This window comes from Chlorocebus sabaeus, chromosome 15 (genome assembly GCF_047675955.1).
Source record: "Chlorocebus sabaeus isolate Y175 chromosome 15, mChlSab1.0.hap1, whole genome shotgun sequence".
NCBI lineage: Eukaryota > Metazoa > Chordata > Mammalia > Primates > Cercopithecidae > Chlorocebus > Chlorocebus sabaeus.
In genome coordinates, this window is record NC_132918.1 from 395,262 (window position 1) to 416,026 (window position 20,765).

The window sequence follows — 20,765 nt, forward strand, 5'->3', positions numbered from 1 at the left end:
CAAATCTGGATCACTCTGAATAGGCAAAGCCACTGGCTGAGTACACGAGGCAAGCTGGCACTGCCGCTGGGGGCAGGAGCAGAAGCAAAGGCACTCAAACAAAACATGCTTTTGTACTTTACCTGTTTACCTGCTTCCATCACACCTTGAGGCTCTGTGTCTAATTCGCTTTGCTACACTACAGGCTAGAACTAGTACACAGCAGGTGCCCAAGGCATACAGTAGACTATTCTGTTCTGTATGCCGCCCTACTGGGAATTTGAGGACGCAGCCACAAATATTCACCACACAAATGATCAGGTGAGTAAGCAGAGAACATCAGTGCAAGAGGAAATGATGATGCCAGGGTTAAGCTGTAGGACATGGGTAGGAATCAGCACTTGGCTCCCCGAGTGCCAAAAAGAGGAATGGGAATCCAGTGGTAAACAAGGGGATAAATCATCTCAAACAGTCAAGAGTGTGGGCTCTCCCTCTAGAATCACAGAGCATACTCCAGAAACAAGTTTGAGGCCACACCCCTGGGGGAAAAAAGTGAGGAAGATGTGACAGGAATGGCTGGGGGCTCTCACATCAGGGGCAGCCCAGTGTGCAAAGAACATAGGTTGGGACAGGCCAGACCTGGCTCAGATCTCAGCTCCACCACTTGCTGGTACAGTCAAGTGCTGCATAACATTTCAGTCAATGACAGACCACATATATGATGCTGGCCCCTGAAGATTATAACACTGTATTTTTACTGTACATTTTCTATGTTTAGCTATGTTTAAATACACAAATACTTACCATGATGCTACAGTTGCCTAGAGAATTCAGTAGAGTAATATGCTGTGCAGGTTTATAGACTCAGAGCAATAGGCTATACCGGATAGGCTAGGTGTGAAGTCAGCTATACCATCTGAGTCGTAGAAGTATATTCTATGATATTCACACAACAAAATCATATCTCTGCTGAGAAGCAGCATATGACGTTGCTGTGGTTTGAATGTGCCCCCAAACGTCATGTGCTTTCTTGGAAACTTAATCCCCAATGTGGCAGTATTGAAAGTTAGGGCTTTTCAGAGGTGACTGGATCATGAGGGATCTGCCCTCATAAATGGATTAAACCACTCGTGGATGAATGGATTAATGGGTTATCATGGGAGTGGAACTGGTGGCTTCCCAAGAAGAGGATGAGAGACCGGAGCAAGCATGTTAACACAGTCGGTGCCCCCCGCTCCCCATGTGATACCCTGCACTGCACTCTTTAGAGAGTTCCCCTTCTCCTGAGCAGAAAGGATCTCACCAGATGAGATCTCACCAGATCTCCTCCACCTTGCACTTCTCAGCCTCTAGAACTGTAGGAAATGTATGAATTACCCAGTTTCAAGTATTCTGGTATATACCAACAGAATACTGACTAACACAACTGAACCCAACTTTGGGCACATTGCTCAACCTCCTAGAGACTTATCTGTTACATGGGAATGTCACAATGCTTATTACAAAGGGCTACTGTGATCATTCAATAAGAAAGCAAAAACCCTACAGAACCTAGCACAGAGCTTTTAATGCATGGGAGCTATTATCATTGTCTCATTATTATCTCTACCATCACCCTTGAGGACAAAGGCACTCTCTTACTTCCTGCCTTCCCCAGCCCACCCTAGCTCAGAGCACATTAGTGTACCGTCACTGAATGAACCAGAATGGGAAAATAAGTCAAGGTGGATGTCAGAGGTGTAACCTAGGTCCTTTTTGGAGGAAGAGGTCTGGGGCTTTACAGACCTGGAGCTCTTTCCTTTCTCCTTCTTCAGCCCCCACCAGCAGATGGCAGATAAAGAGCTTGAGTCCACTTGTCAATTACCTTGTTCAAAGTTTCTATCACAGCTTCTTTTTTATGGCTCTCATAAACCTTTGCCAGCAAAAGCAAGCACTTAACATCATTCATCATGGATGGGATGTCTTGGACTGTTAAACGGAAACTCAAATTAGTGTTAGTTTGCTGGTTCCTGGGAAGCTGGGTTGGTGGGGAGGGCTGGGTTCAGGACTTCAGCTAATGGGGAATGGGGGAGGAGTATGTCTGCTCCAAATGTTAGAAATAGGTTAGAATGCTGCCTCACCAATGTCATGTTCCAGTGCCTGCTTCAAAACTTTTTCTGCTTTATTGATCTTCTTTAACTTTAGGAGCAGTTCGGCCAGATCGCAGCACAGAAAGTCCTGTCCATTAATCTTCTGGGCAGCCTCATAATACTCAATTGCCTTAGTGCAAACAATAAATATTAGCCTCTGGCCTAGTTCTGCACTTCAGTGCCAGACACCATGTTCCCCTCAGCGGCCATCACACCAGTGTGCCCCTCCAGAACACAGAAGCCTAAGGTGAAAAAGCACCTCTCCCACCTGGCACAGGGTGTAAGCCTCAGCTTGAGCAGGTGTGGTCAGCGGCAGAGAGTTGCTGAGTTCTCCCCTTGGCACCCCATTCAGCATGGAGCTGAGCGAAAACTCAGCCACTCTCCTCCCATCCAGAGCTCCCCAGTCATGTACCGTCCTCCACCTTCCCTGCTAGGCTGGCCCTCCCTGCCCCTTCACACCCAGCCCAGCCTGACCTCAGTATACTGGTGGGCCTTCACATAAGCTTGCCCAATTCTGCTGGCCAGGGAGGCATCGTGCGGGTTCTGTCTATAGGCCTCATCATAGACCTCCAGGGCCTTCTCGGGCTGGTGGGGAAAGTGTCTTTGGGTCTCCTCTTCTCTGCCACTGGAGAAGGGAAACTGGGGGGCCACTTGGCAAGGCTGTGAGGCCTCTCACTTACCTCCAGAATGCTCATTAAAGCATCGCCCAGTAGCAGGCTGGTGTGGGGGCCAGGCAGATGTTCACAGAGCTCACTGCAAGCAAGAGTAACCAAAAGCTTATCTCAGGCTCGCATACACCTCATGTTCCTGAAATCATCTCCTTCACTTCCTTCCCACTGATTCTGGCTGACATTCATTCATTCAGCAATCAATACTTATAGAAAGTCCACTGTGCATGAGGCACTGTGCTAGCTACCTGAGTCAGGCTCTCCACATCCATCTCTGTAGTTAGGCCATGGCCAGGCCCTCTACCTGTTCCTCTCACTCTACCTGCTATCCCTTCAGATCCCTCTCCATGAGGCAGCCACGTCACTCTTTCTAAAACTCCAATCTGGCCATGCCTCCATACTGTTCACTGGTTTCCCACTGCTGGATAGCCTTCCCTACTCCCTCAGCAACCGCACCTCCCACTTTAAATTGCTTAGATGAAGCTCTGCTAGAAGAAAGGGATGAGGAAGGCGCCTTGGAGGTCCCAATGCCAAATCATACAGAGACAGCAGCTTGGAGCTTCAGTGTGTCTGCTCTGAGAACCAGGCCTACAGTCTCCTACCAGTATGTGCAAGCAGGTAAGCGGAGGGGGGGTGCAAGCAGGGCTCAGGGCCAATTCAACTCTGTATCCTCAGAACTCATCCATGAACAGGGCTTACTGACCTTTCATGCTCAAACTGTAACCCATGGACAATTCCATACATTCATCAACTACACTCCAAGGACACACTCCGGAGACCCAGGTTGAAGAAATAACATCTGAAGGAAACATTCTCTAAGACACCATCAGGGAAGAAGCTGTCATTGTGCTACCTGTGGGGCTTACCGGTAACATCTGATGTAGAGGCGCCTGTCTCTGAGGGTCTGCAGGTAGACGCTGGCCATCTTCTCTCTGGCTTCCATGTAGCAGGACTGCTTGGGCGAGATGTTCCTTAGCATGTTCAGTGCCACGTCCACATTACCCTTGCTCAGGACCAAGTCCACGTTGGCAATGGTGATGCGGTTCTCTTCTGGTGTGCCGCCAAACTCATTGATGGTGTCCTGCATGACCTTGGTGGCCTCATGCTAAAACATGGGAATCAAACAGACCCTCCACTTGGTGCACAAGGAAACAGTGGGTGGAACCAAAGAACCTGGTTCCTGGGCCTACCCTGAGCCTGCAGTGTGCCCCAGTCCCCAGGGAGGAGAGCATGGCATTTCTTACTAGCTCCCCATTCAGCCGGAGGGCCTCCACCAGTTCCAATAAGATGGATGCCCGCTGGCTGGTCTGCAGAGAGGGCCCGAGGAACTTCCTGCCTTCTTCCTTCTTCAGAGCTGGCAATTTGATGACCATTTTCAGTGTCTTTATGGCTTCTGGATAGTCTCCAGCCTTGTTGAGAGCCCTGGCCTTGATGAGGTGGTAGAGGGGGTGATCTCGGACCTAGGAGGAGCACAGCAGAGTGTGGGGCTCCAGTTCACTGCTGCTACTGCTGCTGCTCACAGCAGCCATGTCAGAGAAGGCCTCAGGAGCCCACTGAGCCTACCCCTGCCTTTGGACCAGCAGAAAGATCTGTGGGACACAGCTAGCCCCTGGGGCTACTCTCAGAAGGCAAACAGGGGCTGCAGCTAGCTGGGTGTTGGGATGCTGAGAGGATGACAGGGCACCCACCTGGAAGTTGTGGCTGACACCCAGCTCTAAGCAGTGGAAGCACATGCCAAAGTTGCCCTGAGCCAAGTAGATCTGACACATGAGGAGATGGGCGTCCACAGAGGCGGGGTCCAGCTCCAGGCAACGCTGCAAGATGCTCTGGGCGTTCTCTAGCTCTCCTAGAAATAATACACAAACCTCTACATGCAGGGTTCCCAAGGGGCTCCTAAGACCTGATATGCAAGGGCAGAATGAATTTTACATGTCCTGTTCTCCAGAAATATACAAAGTTGAGTATTTTAGCCAGTTTGGTTCTGCTTCACTCAGGGGCCCATTTCTAAAATTAAGACTACACAGTTGTTTCCCTGACTCAGACAAAAGCCAGGAAACTCAAACCTCAGTGTAACACCCTTCTTGTCTTTGTAACCCTCAGGGAGATAGCTAAGTTACTTCACTGCTCCATCCAGAAGCTCAGGGGAACATATTAAGTCTCAATTCCCACACCTAAGAGCAAACAAAACCTAGTAGTAACAGCAACTGTAATAGTTACAATTTATGAAGCTCCTGCTCTGTTTCAACACTTGCAAAGCACTTTAGAAAGTCTGATTTATTACTTGCCCAGCCCTGCAAGGTTGGTGCTATTGTTCTTGTTTTTTCAGATGTGGAACCTGGGGCTCCAGTGATGTAAGCCACTCAACTTGGAAGGGGCAAAGTTGGCATTTATGTCCAGACCTATCGGGTTCCTGAGCTTCAGCTCTGAACCCCCTGGCACTTGAGGACTGAGGGGCCCCCCTGCAGACAGGCTGGCACTTACAGGGTGGTAGCAGTAGCCTAGGGGTTGGGTGTAGTGAGTTGGTAGGGGCACTCTCTTCCCTTGCAGTCAGGTCTCTCAACAACTCCTATTTGGGATCCATAACCTGGTGGGTAGGGAGCCCCTGCTTCTGGGTCCCAGGCTCCCTGCTCCTTCTTACGTGCTGTGGAAATGTGAAGAGGTCACCATGGCAACCTGTGCAGCTGGAGACCTTGCTTTGGGCCCAAATCTGCCGGCAGATGCCAGCACCCAGGGTAAGTTCTCTCACCCTGGCCTTGTATCCAGGATACTTTGAAGCTGTGGGGAAACCTGGCATTCAAATGAACATAGGGAGGACCAAGGATGAAGACAGGAAAGCTCTCAGCAGGAGTGCAACCCACACGATGCAATGCCAGAAGACAGACAAATGGCCACAGTATTCTGATCCCTTTGGACACCCCCAGACCACCAGAGATAAGCCTGGTTTCCAGGCAGGCAGGATGGGGTAAGAGGCCACAGGGAGACAGTACTTCAGGGGAGGGCTCTGCAGCACAGAGGACAATAGAGCACCTATGGAAGGTTTTCCCTCTCCTTCCCTTTCTCTCCAGGGTCTGGGCCTGAGAAGGGAGAAGGTGAAAGGGCTCCTGGAGGCTCTGAAGACCTCGTGGTACAGGGTTCTCACTTCTCCATGAGGCTTTTTTGGAGAGCTTTTCAAAACTGCAAACCTGCCACCCCTGCACCACTTCCCTGCTTCGGCTTCTTCTATAGCATTACCATGTTCCAACAAAAAAATACGATGTGCTCCCTCGTGGAGCTTGCATTGAGTTGTCAATTTCCCCTGACTAGATGCAAACTCCATGAGGGAATTTTTGCCTATTTTTGGTACTACTGTATCTCAGAAGAAGTTCAATGACTATTACCAGCACAGATCGAGTGAGTAAATCCACAAAGGCCTAGGTGGGAGAGACCCCTGCCGGTGAGAGGTCAGGGAGCTTACTAGGGTTACTAGGGGATAGAGGCTGGGAGTGGGCAGGCCTGTAGGGGCATGTGCCTGTGTGTGCACAAATGTACGTGTGTGCATGTGTGTGTGTGTGTGTGTGTAGTACCCCAAGCAAGGAGTGTGTGTGTGTATGTGTGTGTGTTTGCAGTATACCAGGCAAGGAGCCTGTGGACACAAAGCTCCATCAGGTGTTTGCAAAGCCCCACCTGGCTGTCAGGACCCCACCCCCGCTCACCTGAGTAATACCTGACCTGAGCCATCAAATACAGGGGGTCGATCAGAGCTGGTGCTGCTTTGACTACAGGATTCAAGATCACGGCGACTTGTTTAAGAAGTGGAGACACGATCTGGCCTGGTAACCTGGGCTGTGGGAACACGGTGGTGGAGGTGGGAGTAGGTTTGCCCTATTCTAAGACAGACTCCTGGAGCTCTCAGAAAATGCTCTCAGTGAAGGAATTTTGCTTCATTCCACACTTATTTATTATCCTCTGTATCATCTAGTGCTTAGAGCATGAGCTCCAGACTATGGAACTTGGTTTTTTTCACTGTGGTGTCCCCAGTACAGAGAATGGTATTTGGCACTCAATAAATATTTGCTGAATGACTCATTACAAGGCACTGGGAGGATATTAAGGTATATAAAAATATGATCCTTGGTCACAAAGAATCCTGACTGGCTGGAAGAGCAGGACAAACAAGTAAAGACTAACATACTTCTTAGGGGGCTTCTGCGGAAAAGGAAGCCAAGCTCTTGTCTCAGATAAAAGCAGGGCCATGGGCTGGTGCCCTGTTCTTCCAAATGTGGTCCCTAGACAAGCAGCATCCATATCACTTGGGAACTTGTTAGAGATGCAGGATTTTAGACCCCCCTATGGAGTCAGAATCTGTACTGGAACAACCTCCCAGGTGACCTGTGTGCTGTATGTTCAAGTTTGAAGAGCACTGGGCTCCCCAACTGGGCCAAGTAAGGTCACAAGTAAGGATGCCTCTGTCCTTCAGGTGGGCACCATCCAAACCTGTACTCCAGACCCCCACCACGAAGATAGGCCTTCCCCTAACCTGTTTGGGGCAGAAGAGCAAGTACTCCTTAGCAATGCAGACCAGGAAGTAGGGGTCCAGCTTTTCAAAGTACTCAGAGCCAAGAGGAAGGCCTTGCATGCTGGAGAAGTGAAGCTCCACTGCCTCCTTCAGGAGTGCTGTGGTCTCTTGCTCCCCCTTGTGCTTCTTAGATGTCAGAAGGGCTTGGAGGAAAATTAGCACCTGTGGAAGACAGGACCGAGTCTCAGTGCCAATGCCAGCCTGGGCAGTTGGTAGGCAAGGGCAAAGTGAAGGTCCAGGTAACCTTGGCTGCTTTCTATTGGAAATCAGGGGTGGGAGGACAGCAAAGGACATCGTCCTGCAGCAACCCATGGCCCCAGGGAGCTCTGACCTCAGACTTCCCAAGGGACTTCTGCACCTCCTTCAGGAATTCCAGCTGGTGCTCAGCTTCCTCCAGGTGGCCTTCTAAGATATGACACAAGATGATCCCTGTAAATGGGACAAAACAATGATGAGTAGCTAGCCCTGAAGCACAGCCAGCAGCCCATCAGGTCAAGGAGCATGAGTAAGACAGTGGAAGGAAGGTGTCTCAGCATAGGGAATCTTTTCCAACATTTCTACAGACTTAAAGAGAAATACATGCTCATGCTCAAGAATTCAAACCCTAAGGCAATACAGAAAAACATCCCTAGCTCATGTTCTGGCTTTAACAATGTCTCTCTCTAGAAATAACCACCAGGAAACATTTGAGGTATAATATGTCACTACTATATAGACACCTCAGACATATATATTTATATGTACACACAAGCATACCAATGGGTTTAAAAACACACACATTCACAAAGGGAATCAAATTTCACATACACCATTCTACAATCTGCTTTTTTTTTTTTTTTTTTTTTTTTTTTTGAGACGGAGTTTCGCTCTTTTTCCCAGGCTGGAGTGAAGTGGCACGATCTTGGCTCACTGCAACCTCCGCCCCTCAGGTTCAAGCAATTCTCCTGCTTCAGCCTCCTGAGTAGCTGGGATTACAGGCATGGCCACCATGCCTGCCTAATTTTTGTATTTTTAGTAGAAACGGGGTTTCACCATGTTGGCCAGGCTGTTCTCGAACTCCTGACCTCAGGTGATCCAATTGCCTCAGCCTCCCAAAGTGCTGGGATTACAGGCATGAGCCACCACGCCCGGCCACAATCTGTTTTTTTAACTTTGTATATGATAGTCATATTTTTCCATCTCTTCATACAAATCTACCCCATTCTCTTTGATGACAACATAATATTTTACTGTGGATGTAACAATTTATTTAACTATTGCCCTACTGAAGGACATCTAATTTCACATTTACTTTGTTTTCAGTATTTAAATACTACAATGCTATGATGAACATTTACATATGTTCAAATTCCTGAGGGACAGCTGATGAGTCACAGAGCACATATATTTAAAATGCTGACAGATAAGGCCAACTTGCCCTCAAAGATACCTGAACTTGTATTACTATCAAGAATTTAAAATATCCTTTCTTCATAATCTCAAACATGCTGTAATTTTTGCCAGTCTGAAACATGAAAAGTAACTAGTTTTCATTCACCACCTTTTTTTAACTATTAGGGAGAATGAACATCTGTTCATATTTCCAATATAGCCTTTTCCTTTCTACTGTGAATTTTCTGTTCACAGCCTGCCTGGTTTTTTTGGAGGGGGTGATTTTTTTTTCCTCTTTATGTTTTCTTAACCTTTGTTGCAAGTGTTTTCTATTAGTTTGCCATTTATCCTTTAACTATTTTTACAGTATCTTGTCAGGTAGTAATTTTAAGCTTTTCTGTAGTCAAATAGGTAAAATGTTTTCCTTTGCGGCTTCTTTTTTTTTTTTTTTTTTCATGTAGAGCCACAAAGCCAAACTTTGCAGCTTCCAAGTTTGGAGTTAGGCTTAGAATCCTCAGGGAAACCCATGTTTCCTTTAATTTTTATGTTTAATACTTAATTCAACTGAAATTTAAGTATGGTGTGAGATGAGAACTTACCTTTATTTCTTTTTCATAATGGATAGCAGGGTATCCAACTAGGAGTTACTGAACAACCTATCAGCTTGAAATAAGGTCTGTTACATCCCATTTATCTATTTGCTTATCCCACTCAGTGCTGGCCTCAAAGGGACTTAATTACTGTGGTTTTGTGATATGTTTTGATGTTGGGAGGACAAATCTCACATGTTTGAAGCAAGCTATTCTACTTGTACAGATATTTCTTTGCTACTTTGGCATATTTATTCTTGACTATCTTCCTAATCACCATCTTAGTTTTCAGTTATATCCATCCCACTATTTGACTCATCTATGCAATTTTTTACCTTACAACAATATTTTTGATTTTTGGCAACTCTTTTTTGTTCCTGTACCTTTTTCATAGTAGCATGTTCTTTACTTATTGCCATAATAGCCTCTCCAAACATTGAAGAGGCTTTGGGAGGAAAAGTCTTTTCTGTACTAGCCTTAACTCTGCTCCTCAGAGCGCTACTGCTTTATATGTTCCACTCGGCCAATCTTTCAGACTGCTAGCAGATTTATAAAGGAAGGACAGCAAGTAGGCACATTTCACACACTGTTAACGTCACTGATTCTGCCAGACTGGACTGAAAATACGGTGACTCCAGGACATACGAGTGGGCTCGCTTGGACTGGGAGAGAGGACAGACATCCTGACCAGTGGACTTTCCTCTGGCTAACCACTGGGGCTCTTCCCCTTGAAGGAGGAAGTAGGGAAGGACTCAGCCTGGTGGAGGAACATTCTAGGGAATTTTGCTTTTGTGCTGAGGAGCCAAGTCCTTTTGTCCTTCATATCCCTGGTTATGGTGGGAAATCATCCAGAGCACTGCTCCTCTCCCTCCTGCCCCAACACCCAATACACACCTCCTGGATTCTAGTCTCTGGCCGGGGCACGGTTCCAATAATCCTCCTATAATCGCTCTCACTGCCCTGTGGCATGCTTTCACACTCAGCCTCTGGTGACCCTGAGCTCGTGTTTTTTAGTTTTTGTTTTTCCTGGAACTCTTTGGGGAAAGCTGGTCTACTAAATTCTTTAGCTAACCCATCTCTGCCTATGTTGGTTTATGGGTTTCTAGATCTGCTTGGAATTCCATGTATTTGATACCATTTACCTTCCATCTTCTAGAAATGTGAAATTCTTCAAAGTTTCTGGTCCATGGAAGGTATTTTTCTGTTTCTAAGGCTGCAATGTATTTTTTTTTTTTTTTTTTGAGGTGGAGTCTCACTCTGTGGCCCAGGCTGAAGTGCAGTGGCACCATCTCGGCTCATATCAACCTCTGCCTCCCGGGTTCAAGTGATTCTCTGGCCTCAGCATCCCGAATAGCTGGGATTACAGGTGTCCTCCACCACGCCTGGCTACTTTTGTGTTTTTAGTAGAGATGGGGTTTCACCATGTTGGCCGAGCTGGTCTCGAATTCCTGACCTCAAATGATCTGCCCACCTCAGCCTCCCAAAGCGTTGGGATTACAGGCATGAGTCACCACGCCCGGCTAATTACCTTTTAAAGATATCTTTCATTATTTTCATGGGATTTGGGGACAGAGGGCAAGCATGGATTTGAGGGGGGTCAGCCTGACATGTTGAACCAGAAGTCAAGATAAACTACTCTGATAACTGTGCTATGCAGATGAGGAGCCCTAGAGTTTAGAAAGGAGAAGTGACTTGGCCCCAAACACACAGCCCCTCAGGGCCAGGGCAAGAGCCAGCCTGCCTTGAGCACTGGATCACACAACTTCCTCAACCCAAACCAAACACTGCCGTTTCAGAATTCACCACAGACCATAGAGTAGGGGGCTTTAAAAAATGTGTAAAATGGAAATGGCGTTGTAGAAAGTTCATTTGACATTTACAGAAAGGATTTTTAAAATCACCTGGACAGACAGGGAAACATATAATTCTCAGAGCTACTCTTTTTGGTGGTTTTTCAGCTCACAGCCCTGGAGGAGGGTCTGCAGAGGTGAATCTAGAGGCTCTGCATGTGCGGATTGGTGGCGAGTAGAACTGCCTCCAACCCCGGCCTGGGCAGCCTGAGAAGAGGCAGGGCCCACTGAGTATAAGGTTCAGCCTGTCAGTCTTCTGGGGCAATCAGTGTAGACAGACGGTGGAGGTCTGGTGGAGATCACAGTGACTCTGATCATACCTCCGAGCATTCCTGTGCCTCCTACATCCATACTTGTGGATTCCCAGAAAGATACCCCATCATACATCGTACCCCAAAATTCACATACCCCCCAAGAAGAATGCTTTCCAGCACCTCTCTTCTGGACCCATGGAAGCTGCCCGGTTTGGCTCCCGACACCCAGCCCCGAACCCTGCCCTGCCTGCATATACCTGTCAAACCAGCCATGCCGTCCTTGTCCAGTTTCATGGCTTCTGTGTACCACAGCAAGGCCTCTTTCACTTGGTTCTTCAGGATGAAGAAATAGCCCAGTTCTGTGGCCACATGGATGTAGGAGGGGGTGGCCATGAAGGTGCGCTCGATGAAACTACACACTAGTCCTAGAATCACCTGGTGACTCCCACACTGCAAGAAACAGGAAGGTGGGAATTGGGAGACCAGTCAGTCCAGCCTGTATCAGCAAGGTCATGTCAGAAATGGGGGACGCTTTGGTAGGCAGGGCTGGGTAGGCCCAGGAGAGCCCAAGAGGTACCCTGTGTCTAGGCAGCTGGGTCTGTGTTGCTGTCTGGCTTCCAAGGAACCTCTCACTGGCCACATCTGTGGAACCTGCCTCTAGCCACAGGGTCCTCTGAGGGACCTATCCCCTGTCTGACCACAGTAATTGGTCTAAGGAGTCACCAAGAAGTTTTTCAAAAATTGAAGCTGAATGAAAGAACTTCTTTGTGTCCAGTAATAAGAAGGGGCCCCAAAGGCTGCCATCAGCCATGTTCCCTGCCATATGTGGAGAACAAGGCAGAGAGAATCAGACACACAGAGGGAGAGACGGTGTCTATGCAACTCCACAGTTCTGGTTCCTGAGGTCCCAGAGTTGCCTTCATTCTTATAGCAACTACTTCTAGTAAATCTTGCTTTGGGGCTGAAGAGTCTAAAAGAGACACAGATTTGTTGGCAACCTGGTCTAGTTGGACCTTCCCTGATGCTTGAGAGGCCTAGGCAGGCCAGCCTTCTCAGGCCACTTCCACACAAAAGAATATGGGAGCCAGGCACCCAGGCACTGGAGGCCAGAGCTGGGTGTGGCTCTGCTGCATAACAGCGGCGATACCACCCACTTTCCCCAAATAAGGCACAGCCTACTCCAAAAGTACTTTCAGACCCTGTCTCCCTGATCTTCATGGCATCTCTGAGGGGGCACCTAGGCTAAGGACATAGAACCCACATGTCACAGTTATCAGCCAGAGGCAAGTAGGTGCAAGAGGCTATGAGCCACTACCCCAAAAGGACAAGTTTGAGTCAGAAGGGAGGGGCAAGGCACTCAAGGAGTTTCCTGGGGGAGCACAGGTCTCCTCTAAGGAAAGCAGGGAGAAGCACCATTTCAGAACCAGGAAAGAACCTTCTTACCAGTCGGCTAACCACAAGAATTTTTTTAAGATGGAGGCTTGGATTTTCGGGCTCCCTTGTCTCTAGTGCCTTAATCAGATTTCTAACATGATTGGTAGCCTGCAGGGACAAAACAGAATGTCAACATGCAAGGTGCAAGGTCAGAGTTGGGCCGTGGTTCTCAACCCTGGCTGCATAGTAGCATCAGCTGGGAGATTTAAAAAATGCCCATGCCCAGGCACAACCCCCCAGAAATTCAGATTTAAGTGAATTGGAGTGGCCTAGGCATTAGCATTACTTCAAAGGCCCATAGGTGGAGCTCCTGGGGACATTATTCACCCAGAGCTGGCACTGCCCCTCTGTTCCTGAATTTGTTTTTTTTTTTTTTCTTTTTTTCTTTTTTGACTGCTCCTTATGGAGCAGGGCTAACCCATAGAGTAGCCCTGTTCCCGAGTTTGTGAAGAGAAGCTGCCTTTTCAGACCCACCCAGGCAGAGCCAGTAGCTAGCCCTCACTGTGTCCAGAGTGCAGCCTGCCAGGCCAGCAGCAAACTAACTGTGCTGGCCCAGAAGCCTCTGCTCCATTTTGACATGAGTCAAATGTAAGTCAGTATAACGATCCGAACTTTCCAAACTTTCCTGTCCAACACATGAAAGGTCAGAAAGGTTAGGCAATTGGTCTGAGGTCACCCAGTCACCTAGGTCACTGACAGATTCCAAAGCTTAGGTTCTTTCCCACTCCTCACCCAGGAGTAAGGAATTCTTAGTTCCCAGCTGCAGAGAAGTGCCAAAAGCGAAACCCAGGATGGTATGGGTCCACTCTGTTCAGTAAGCATGAACAAAATTAGAACTGGGTAGCCAGCTCGGGGTCGGAGGTAGGCCCCGAGGTTTGAAGTAGGAGTAAAAGAGGGGCTAATGCTAAATCCCAGTTAGCTAAATGCTGAGTCTGCCCTTGGGATTAACGTTCAGACCAGGCCCCAGGAAGGTATGCTTAGGGATCTTGGGTCACAGGGAGCTGAGGTTAGTCCTATTCTCTTATTCCTACCCAGAGACGAAAAGGGCTGGGGCCCTTTTTGTGGGTTCCTCCCAAATACGGACTTTCCCCTCTACCTCACCCCATCCCACAAAACCCACAATCTCAGAGCTGTGCAGAAGGAACCAGAAGCTTCCCCTTCCCACCATGACCCCTTAGAGACTCTTGGTTTGCCATGCTCTCCACAGAGGCAAGATATTTCACTGATCTAAAAGGCAATGCTTTGGCTAAAAACACAACCTCTTTTTGAAAATGAGAACTTGTCTGGGTATTGGAGTTTCACTAAGAATTCTAGGTGTTTCTGACTGCATTTGAGGGCTATTTTTGGTTTCTCTGGAAAACTACAAGACTTACGAACATGTTTGGGGCCCAAAATTACCTGGCCAATGCCTGAGCAGTTCCAACTATCCCCTAAAAAAATGGCATTTCCTGAATTCAGAAATACTACCACGACTTCTACTATCAGTTAACATTGATGAAATTACTGCAGTGTGAAAGGGACTGTTCCAAACTCTCCCACTTCTTATCACATTTAGTCCTGTGTGGAATTCTGTCTATTTTACAAACAGGAAGCCTGAGGCTTATCCAGGTGGGGACACCTGCCAAGGCTTCCACAGATAGCACAGGGCAGAGCCTAGCATCAACCTCACTGTCTGATGCTGCCTGACTCCCAAGCTACACAACCCAAAGAGTCAAACCAGGGCAGGCCTCCTTGGCAGCAAGTATAGGGGTGGGTAGGAAAGAGGAAGCTGAGATCCAGGGGCTCTGTACAAAGGCTTTGGGTCAGGTGCACAGGTTATGAAGGGTTCCTCCCTGACTCTGTTTCAAGGCTCACCTTCTGAGTCTTCAAAGAACTTACTGTGATCATGTTTCCTTCTCTTGCAAGCTCATGCACAGCTAGAATTTGGCAGGCATCAATATTGCTTTCATCTTTTTCTAGGATTCTGAAGGAAGAAGAGGAGGCAGATGAATTGAGAGTATTGATAGGCAAGGCTGGGATGGTGAGTTGGCAACTTCTGATTGTCTTTGAATATCCATTCTCCCCTCTTCTTTTAATAATAGAACTCCCAAATTAGCCAGACATAAGCTGCTCAGAATAAAGATGACATTTCCCAGCCTCTCTTTGCAGCTTACATTTGGCCATGTGACAACGGTCCGACCTACAGGATAGACGTGCAAGTGAGGGGTGTGCTGTCCAGTTGTGCCCCACCAGCATGCCTTCCCTCCTGCCTACTGTCTGGAATGTGGACCATGTGAGCATTATCCTAGGAATAGCAGAGCAACAAGACAGAGGGGCTTGGGACTCCCCAGAGTTAAGCTGTCATCCCAGCCCTGAGCCACCAACAACTTTACCTGGAGGAAGAATAACCTTTGATGTTATTTAAGTTGTGTATCTGAGGGTCTTTGCCATAGAAACGTATTCATAACCCAGCTAACCAGACATGACCACGGTGCCAGAGTCCGGAGGTGGTCAGAAAGGTACTTGGGGGGCAGTCACTTTAAGATGGAAAAGGAACCTGGGTTTCAATTTTGTCCCATTGTGAAGCTATAGCTTCTGACCATACTATGAGGTTTTCGATATTCTATTTCTTTATAGAAAGATTCTTTCCCATTTTTCAGCCTGTCAGGGAATGACTTTCTGCTTAATAACAGGTTCGTCTAATTCACACACTAAATTCCAACATGATTAGGCACAATCAGCACTGAAAAAGTTCTAACCATTTCTGATGTTTCTGAGAGCACTGTAAACCTTATACATTTGAGAATTAACAAAAACTGCAATATACTTTGAAAAACTTATAGACCAAAGAAGAATCTGAATAGATATTAGAAAATTCTTGGAGCCAAATGACATAGAAAAATATTACATATCCAAATGGGTAGACTCTGCAAAAATGGCACCTTGAGGGACACCCACAGACTTCAATGCTTATATTCTAAAGTAAAATTGAGAATGGTTGAGACAGGCATCCAACTTAAGAGTCAGAAAACAGGCCAGGCACGGTAGCTTATACCTGTAATCCTAGCATTTTGGGATTCTGGGGTGGGAGGATTGCTTAAGGCCAGGTGTTCAAGACCAGCCTGGCAACACAGTGAGATCCCATCTCTACAAATTAAAAAATAAAACCGAAAATTAAAATTAAAAAAAAAAAAGAGAATACAATAGCAGAATACCTCGGAAGAAAGTAGTTGGTAGGAAATAATAAAGTTAAGAACAGAAATTAGGCTGGGTGTGGTTACTCACACCCATAACCCCAGGATTTTTGGAAGCAGAGGCAAGAAGATCGTTTGAGCCCAGGAGTTTGACAGCTGCTTGGGCAACATAAAAAACAAAACAAAAAACAAAACAAAAAAAATAGCTGGGTATGGTGGTGCTTGCCTGTAGTCCTAGCTTCTTGAGAGGCTGAGATGGGAGGATCACTTGAGCCCAGAGGTTCAAGGCAGAAGTGAACTATGATTATGCCACGGCACTCCAGCCTAGCCAACAGAACAAGACATTCCCCCCCGTAAAAAAAGGGTGGGGGCAGAAATTAATAAATTAGAATATACAAAGAATATAATATAGAACTTATAATACAAAATTTCTATTTTATTAGAATATAATAGAAAGGAGCTACAAAACTCAAAGCTGGTTCTTTAAAAAGGCTAATAAGAGAGGCAGACTTTCAATATTAATGAAGAAAAGAAAGAAAAAATATATTAGGGATGAAAACAGAAACACACCTTTATAGAGCAGAGTTTTAAAAATCTGAGGGGCTGGGCGCAGTGGCTCACGCCTGTAATCCCAACACTTTGGGAGGCCAAGGCGGGCGGATCACGAGGTCAGGAGATTGAGACCATCCTGGCTAACATGGTGAAACCCCGTCTATACTAAAAAATACAAAAAAATTAGCCAGGCAAGGTGGCGGGCGCCTGTAGTCCCAGCTACTCGGGAGGCTGAGGCAAGAGAATGGTGTGAACCCGGAGGCAGAGCTTGCAGTGAGCTGAGATCACACCACTGCACTCCAGCCTGGGCGACAGAGCGAGACTCTGTCTCAAAAAAAAAAAAAAAAAAAAAAAAAAATCTGAGGGAATTCTATGAATCCCACTAACTGGGAAAGCTTCCATGAGGGAACACGCTGGGGCACTGGATTCAATCTGTTGGCCCCAAACGCTGTCTCCCTTCACATGGGCACAGCAGGGCCAGGGCCGGGGAGGCCACAAACACCCACATATGGCTTCAGCCAGGTGCTTCCAGGTGAGCTGCAGGCCTGAGGCCTAGCCTCCAAAGCAAGCTCCTACCAAGGCCAGGTCTACACTGTGAGAAAGGGAAGCTGAGGTCCACACAGGCATTACCAGCTTGTGTGTGGCGCCTGTGGGCTGGGCAGGGACATGTTTGATTTGCCACCAGCACCTCTCTGTAAGATTCAAGTTCCAGCCATCAGCAGAGGAATTAGGATTCTTCCCAAGGGAAGGAAGAAGTTTGATTATATGCTTTTTTTTTTTTAGACCTGTGCTATATATACCCTATAATTCAGTTACAAGTCATAGTGATAACTCATCTCCTACTGGGAAAAAAATGAAGATGATACATTTTAGAATGATTGTGATAAAAATAAAGTATTAGAGTTTATTTTTATTTTATTTATTATTTTTTGAGACAGGGTCTTATTCTGTCACCCAGGCTGGAGTGCAGTGACACAATCACAGCTCACTGCAGCTTCAACCTTCCTGGGCTCAAGTGATTCTCCCACCTCAGCTTCCCTAGTAGCTGGGACTTCAGGTGCACACCACAATGCCCAGCTGATTTTATTTTTTTATTTTCTGTAGAGACAAGGTCTCACTATGTTGCCCAGGCTGGTCTTGAACTTCTGGGCTCAAGCAATCCTTCTGCCTTGGCCTCCCAAAGTGCTGGGATTACAGGCCTGAGCCACTGTGCCCATTAGAGTTTAAAGAGACAATTTTTTTCGCCAAAAGCCTTGCATCAAATATCCTCCCAAAAGCCATTTTCATTTTTCTTCACAATGCTTCCAGATCACTCTACACTTAGTGTCTGGTTTCTACACGCCCAATAACTCCTGAAATCTGCTCTCTGGTTTATGTACCCAGCCTGCTGCTAAAACACTTCTCTCAAAGTCACCAGTGACTTTTTTCCCCTGAAGTTTTTATTAAGGTATACCATACTCATAGTTTATAAAAAAACTTAATAATGAAATATATTCTAGTCTTATTCTCCTGCAGTCTTCACAGCCACTGCTTTCTACCCTGGAACTCTTGCTTTAGTTCTTTTGATGGGTCCTTCCCTGTCTCTTCTAAACAACAAGGCTTTACCCTCTATTTCTTGATTTAGCCATCATAGGCCACAGCTCCTAGACTCATGTTATGATGTGTATTTCGTTTGCTTGCACACCCGTCCCCCGTCTCCTCCTCATTCCAATTTGGCCATAGCACAATTCCCAGTTCCTCTATGGGCGATATTTACCTTTCCGCCTTGTTTTCCTGCCTCACCATCTTATAAGATGGTAACATACGTGTTAGCACCCTTGTCTTGGAAAGAAAGGAAGCTGCACGGTTGGGCAGTAACTCACCTATGTCCCATTTCTACTGTCTGCTCCCAGTCCTGCCGAGCTAAGAACAGCTGCATCTTCAGGACGAGGGCTGGCAGGAAGCTCCCTGAAGTCACAGTGATCTGGTTCACCACCTCCAGGGCCTCTGAGTAGTTCTGCTGCATCATGAAGTATATTGCCTGTTGGGAGCCAGACAGAAGAGCCTCCGTGAAGGGAGTGCCCATGAAGGGAGTTTGTTGGAGGGGGTTGTCTCAGTGTCTCCATGAAAACAGGAACAGAGCCTGACACATAGGCACTGTGGGTCCTCTCAGCTGGGCCAGTAGCCCCTCAAAGGCCCCGGGAGAAAGAGTGACGTATCAAGGTTTACAACAGTCTTGGGTTCTCGGACAGGATGAACAGGGGCTTTGGGGACATAGCTAAGCCCCAAGCTTGGGAAACTTAGCAGGCCTGGGATAGGGCAAGCCCATGTGAGGTTACCCTGAAGGCGAGAGGTGAGGTCACTGGGCACTTTCCAGTTCCATAAATTTTCCATTCATTTCCCATTCACTTTTCTGTATTTCATCCCTGAAATTGCTTGCCAAGGCCCAGTTTAGCAATTCTGAGTCAGTTAGGGTTTTCTGGCAACTACTTCTATCGCAAGGTTGTGGAGTTTTGTTGTTGTTCTGTCAAGGTCTATTGGGCTGCGGTCATGGCCTCTGCAGGCAAACACCAGCCACCAGGTTCTCCTCAAACAGTCATGACACAGGTGCCCTAAGGGCCAGGGGGCAATGGTTCTAAAAGACTTGAAATTGGACTCTGAAAGGAGGGCTTCCCTCAGACCTACAGTAACCCCCATTAAGAGACTTGTCATTAAAAACAAGAGGATTATTCTGTATAATGGAGACTTTTGTATAAATGTGTTCACTGAAAAACTAAGTGCATAACCAGAAACAATCCCAATATCCAAACAATAGGGGACCGGGTTGGTAACTTACATTATGCCCATACAATAGAAGACTGGCTTTACATCCATGTTCAAACTGACATTTTGAATATTACACAAAGACAATATTACATGAAGAAAAACAAAGTAAATGACAATATACCCTAGGGTGAAAACTACATTATATACCAACACTGTGACCCACCCCCCTACCATAGGAGCAGGAGAGTTGGTGACTGATGGCTCTCAATGGAGCCTCCCTCCAGGGATCACCCATGGTTGAAGGGAGCTGCTTTGTCCCAGGTCACACCTGTCCCTGGGGCAGCCCACCTCCAGTGTCAAGGCACTGATAGGGAGCTCACTGAAGGGGCTTCCCAGCTCCAGAGTTCCTCACAGAGTTGGCTGTGGCCTTTGCTGTGACTGTTCACAGCCAGCCTTCTCTTTCCACAGATGCTGGCCCCAAGGGTGCTCTGTGATAAGCTGGCTCACAATAATCTCCATTGCTTTCTGCCACCCAGAAAGCCAACCTAACACACACCCTGGACCCAAGTATAGAAAGAAGACTAGAAGACATTGCCCTAAAATACTAACACTTGTCTTGGAGCAGTAAGACTAAGCCTGCCATTTTAATTCATCTGTTGACTTTTTTTAGGCTTCTGTTTTCTTAAATAAGTACATACTCTTTCATAATAAAAAATATACAAACAGAAGAAAATATGAGGACATTTTTTCTCTCAAAGATTAATTCCATGAGGCTCACAAGAGAAAAAAGAAACTTAAGATCAGAAAATACAGAACATATAAAATATATACCTCCCTTTTCTTACGGCACACTAAATGAATTTAACAGGTAGAAAGAGGTGAAATGGGAAGGTCAAAATAGAAGAAGGGAGAAAGGCACTGAGTGAAACAAACACAGAGGCAGACAGAAAGCCTGAGAGGGTCAAGGAAGGACAGACCTTCAGACAGTGACCCTGAGAAGACCCCCATGCAAATAAGACAGAAACTCAGATCAACCAGGAAGAATCTGAGAAGTAGAGTGGACCTTGGACTGCTGTGTAACCCTGGGTTGGTTGCTGAACCTCTCTGGGCCTCTGCTCTTCATCTACCAAATGAGGCATCTGGAGAGTGAAGTTTTGGCCTGGGGGTACCTGGTGGGTCTCTGGTTCCAGTGGCCTGGCCAGGAATACCTCTACCTCTCCCTTTTCCACTGCCCACCTTTCCCATCAGCCCCAGCACATCTTTGGTGTCCTGAATCCCTTGTTCCAGGTACTCAATGGCTTTCTTCGCAGTGTGGGGCTTGTCTGAGGTGAGGTCCACCCAGCCTCTGAGCACATAGGCCTGGATGAGAACAAGATGAAAGATGAAGTCCTTGGTTCCACACAGCTTCAACCCAGCCTGCACATGATCCACCCTTTGCCACCCAACACCCTGAGGCCCCACCAGG

General features: G+C 47.1%; 1 protein-coding gene across 6 annotated transcripts in view; it reads right to left on the reverse strand.

The window, feature by feature from the left end:
* The window catches only part of TTC21A (tetratricopeptide repeat domain 21A), a 31,585-nt gene that overhangs the window by 5,935 nt on the left and 4,885 nt on the right, over nucleotides 1-20,765 (reverse strand). For 4 of the 6 annotated variants that reach the window (XM_073023346.1, XM_007971723.3, XM_073023348.1 and 1 more), the window contains 15 exons: nucleotides 20,537-20,659; nucleotides 18,418-18,575; nucleotides 14,709-14,793; nucleotides 12,840-12,938; nucleotides 11,654-11,846; nucleotides 7,663-7,760; nucleotides 7,293-7,493; nucleotides 6,469-6,598; nucleotides 4,465-4,622; nucleotides 4,021-4,236; nucleotides 3,643-3,881; nucleotides 2,789-2,861; nucleotides 2,583-2,693; nucleotides 2,100-2,238; nucleotides 1,844-1,947 (listed from right to left, as the gene is read on the reverse strand). In XM_073023346.1, coding sequence (XP_072879447.1) covers nucleotides 1,844-1,947; nucleotides 2,100-2,238; nucleotides 2,583-2,693; nucleotides 2,789-2,861; nucleotides 3,643-3,881; nucleotides 4,021-4,236; nucleotides 4,465-4,622; nucleotides 6,469-6,598; nucleotides 7,293-7,493; nucleotides 7,663-7,760; nucleotides 11,654-11,846; nucleotides 12,840-12,938; nucleotides 14,709-14,793; nucleotides 18,418-18,575; nucleotides 20,537-20,659 — 2,127 coding nt within the window. The remainder of the gene's footprint in view (nucleotides 1-1,843; nucleotides 1,948-2,099; nucleotides 2,239-2,582; nucleotides 2,694-2,788; nucleotides 2,862-3,642; nucleotides 3,882-4,020; nucleotides 4,237-4,464; nucleotides 4,623-6,468; nucleotides 6,599-7,292; nucleotides 7,494-7,662; nucleotides 7,761-11,653; nucleotides 11,847-12,839; nucleotides 12,939-14,708; nucleotides 14,794-18,417; nucleotides 18,576-20,536; nucleotides 20,660-20,765) is intronic. The other 2 variants (XM_073023350.1, XM_073023349.1) reach the window with 1 other exon arrangement.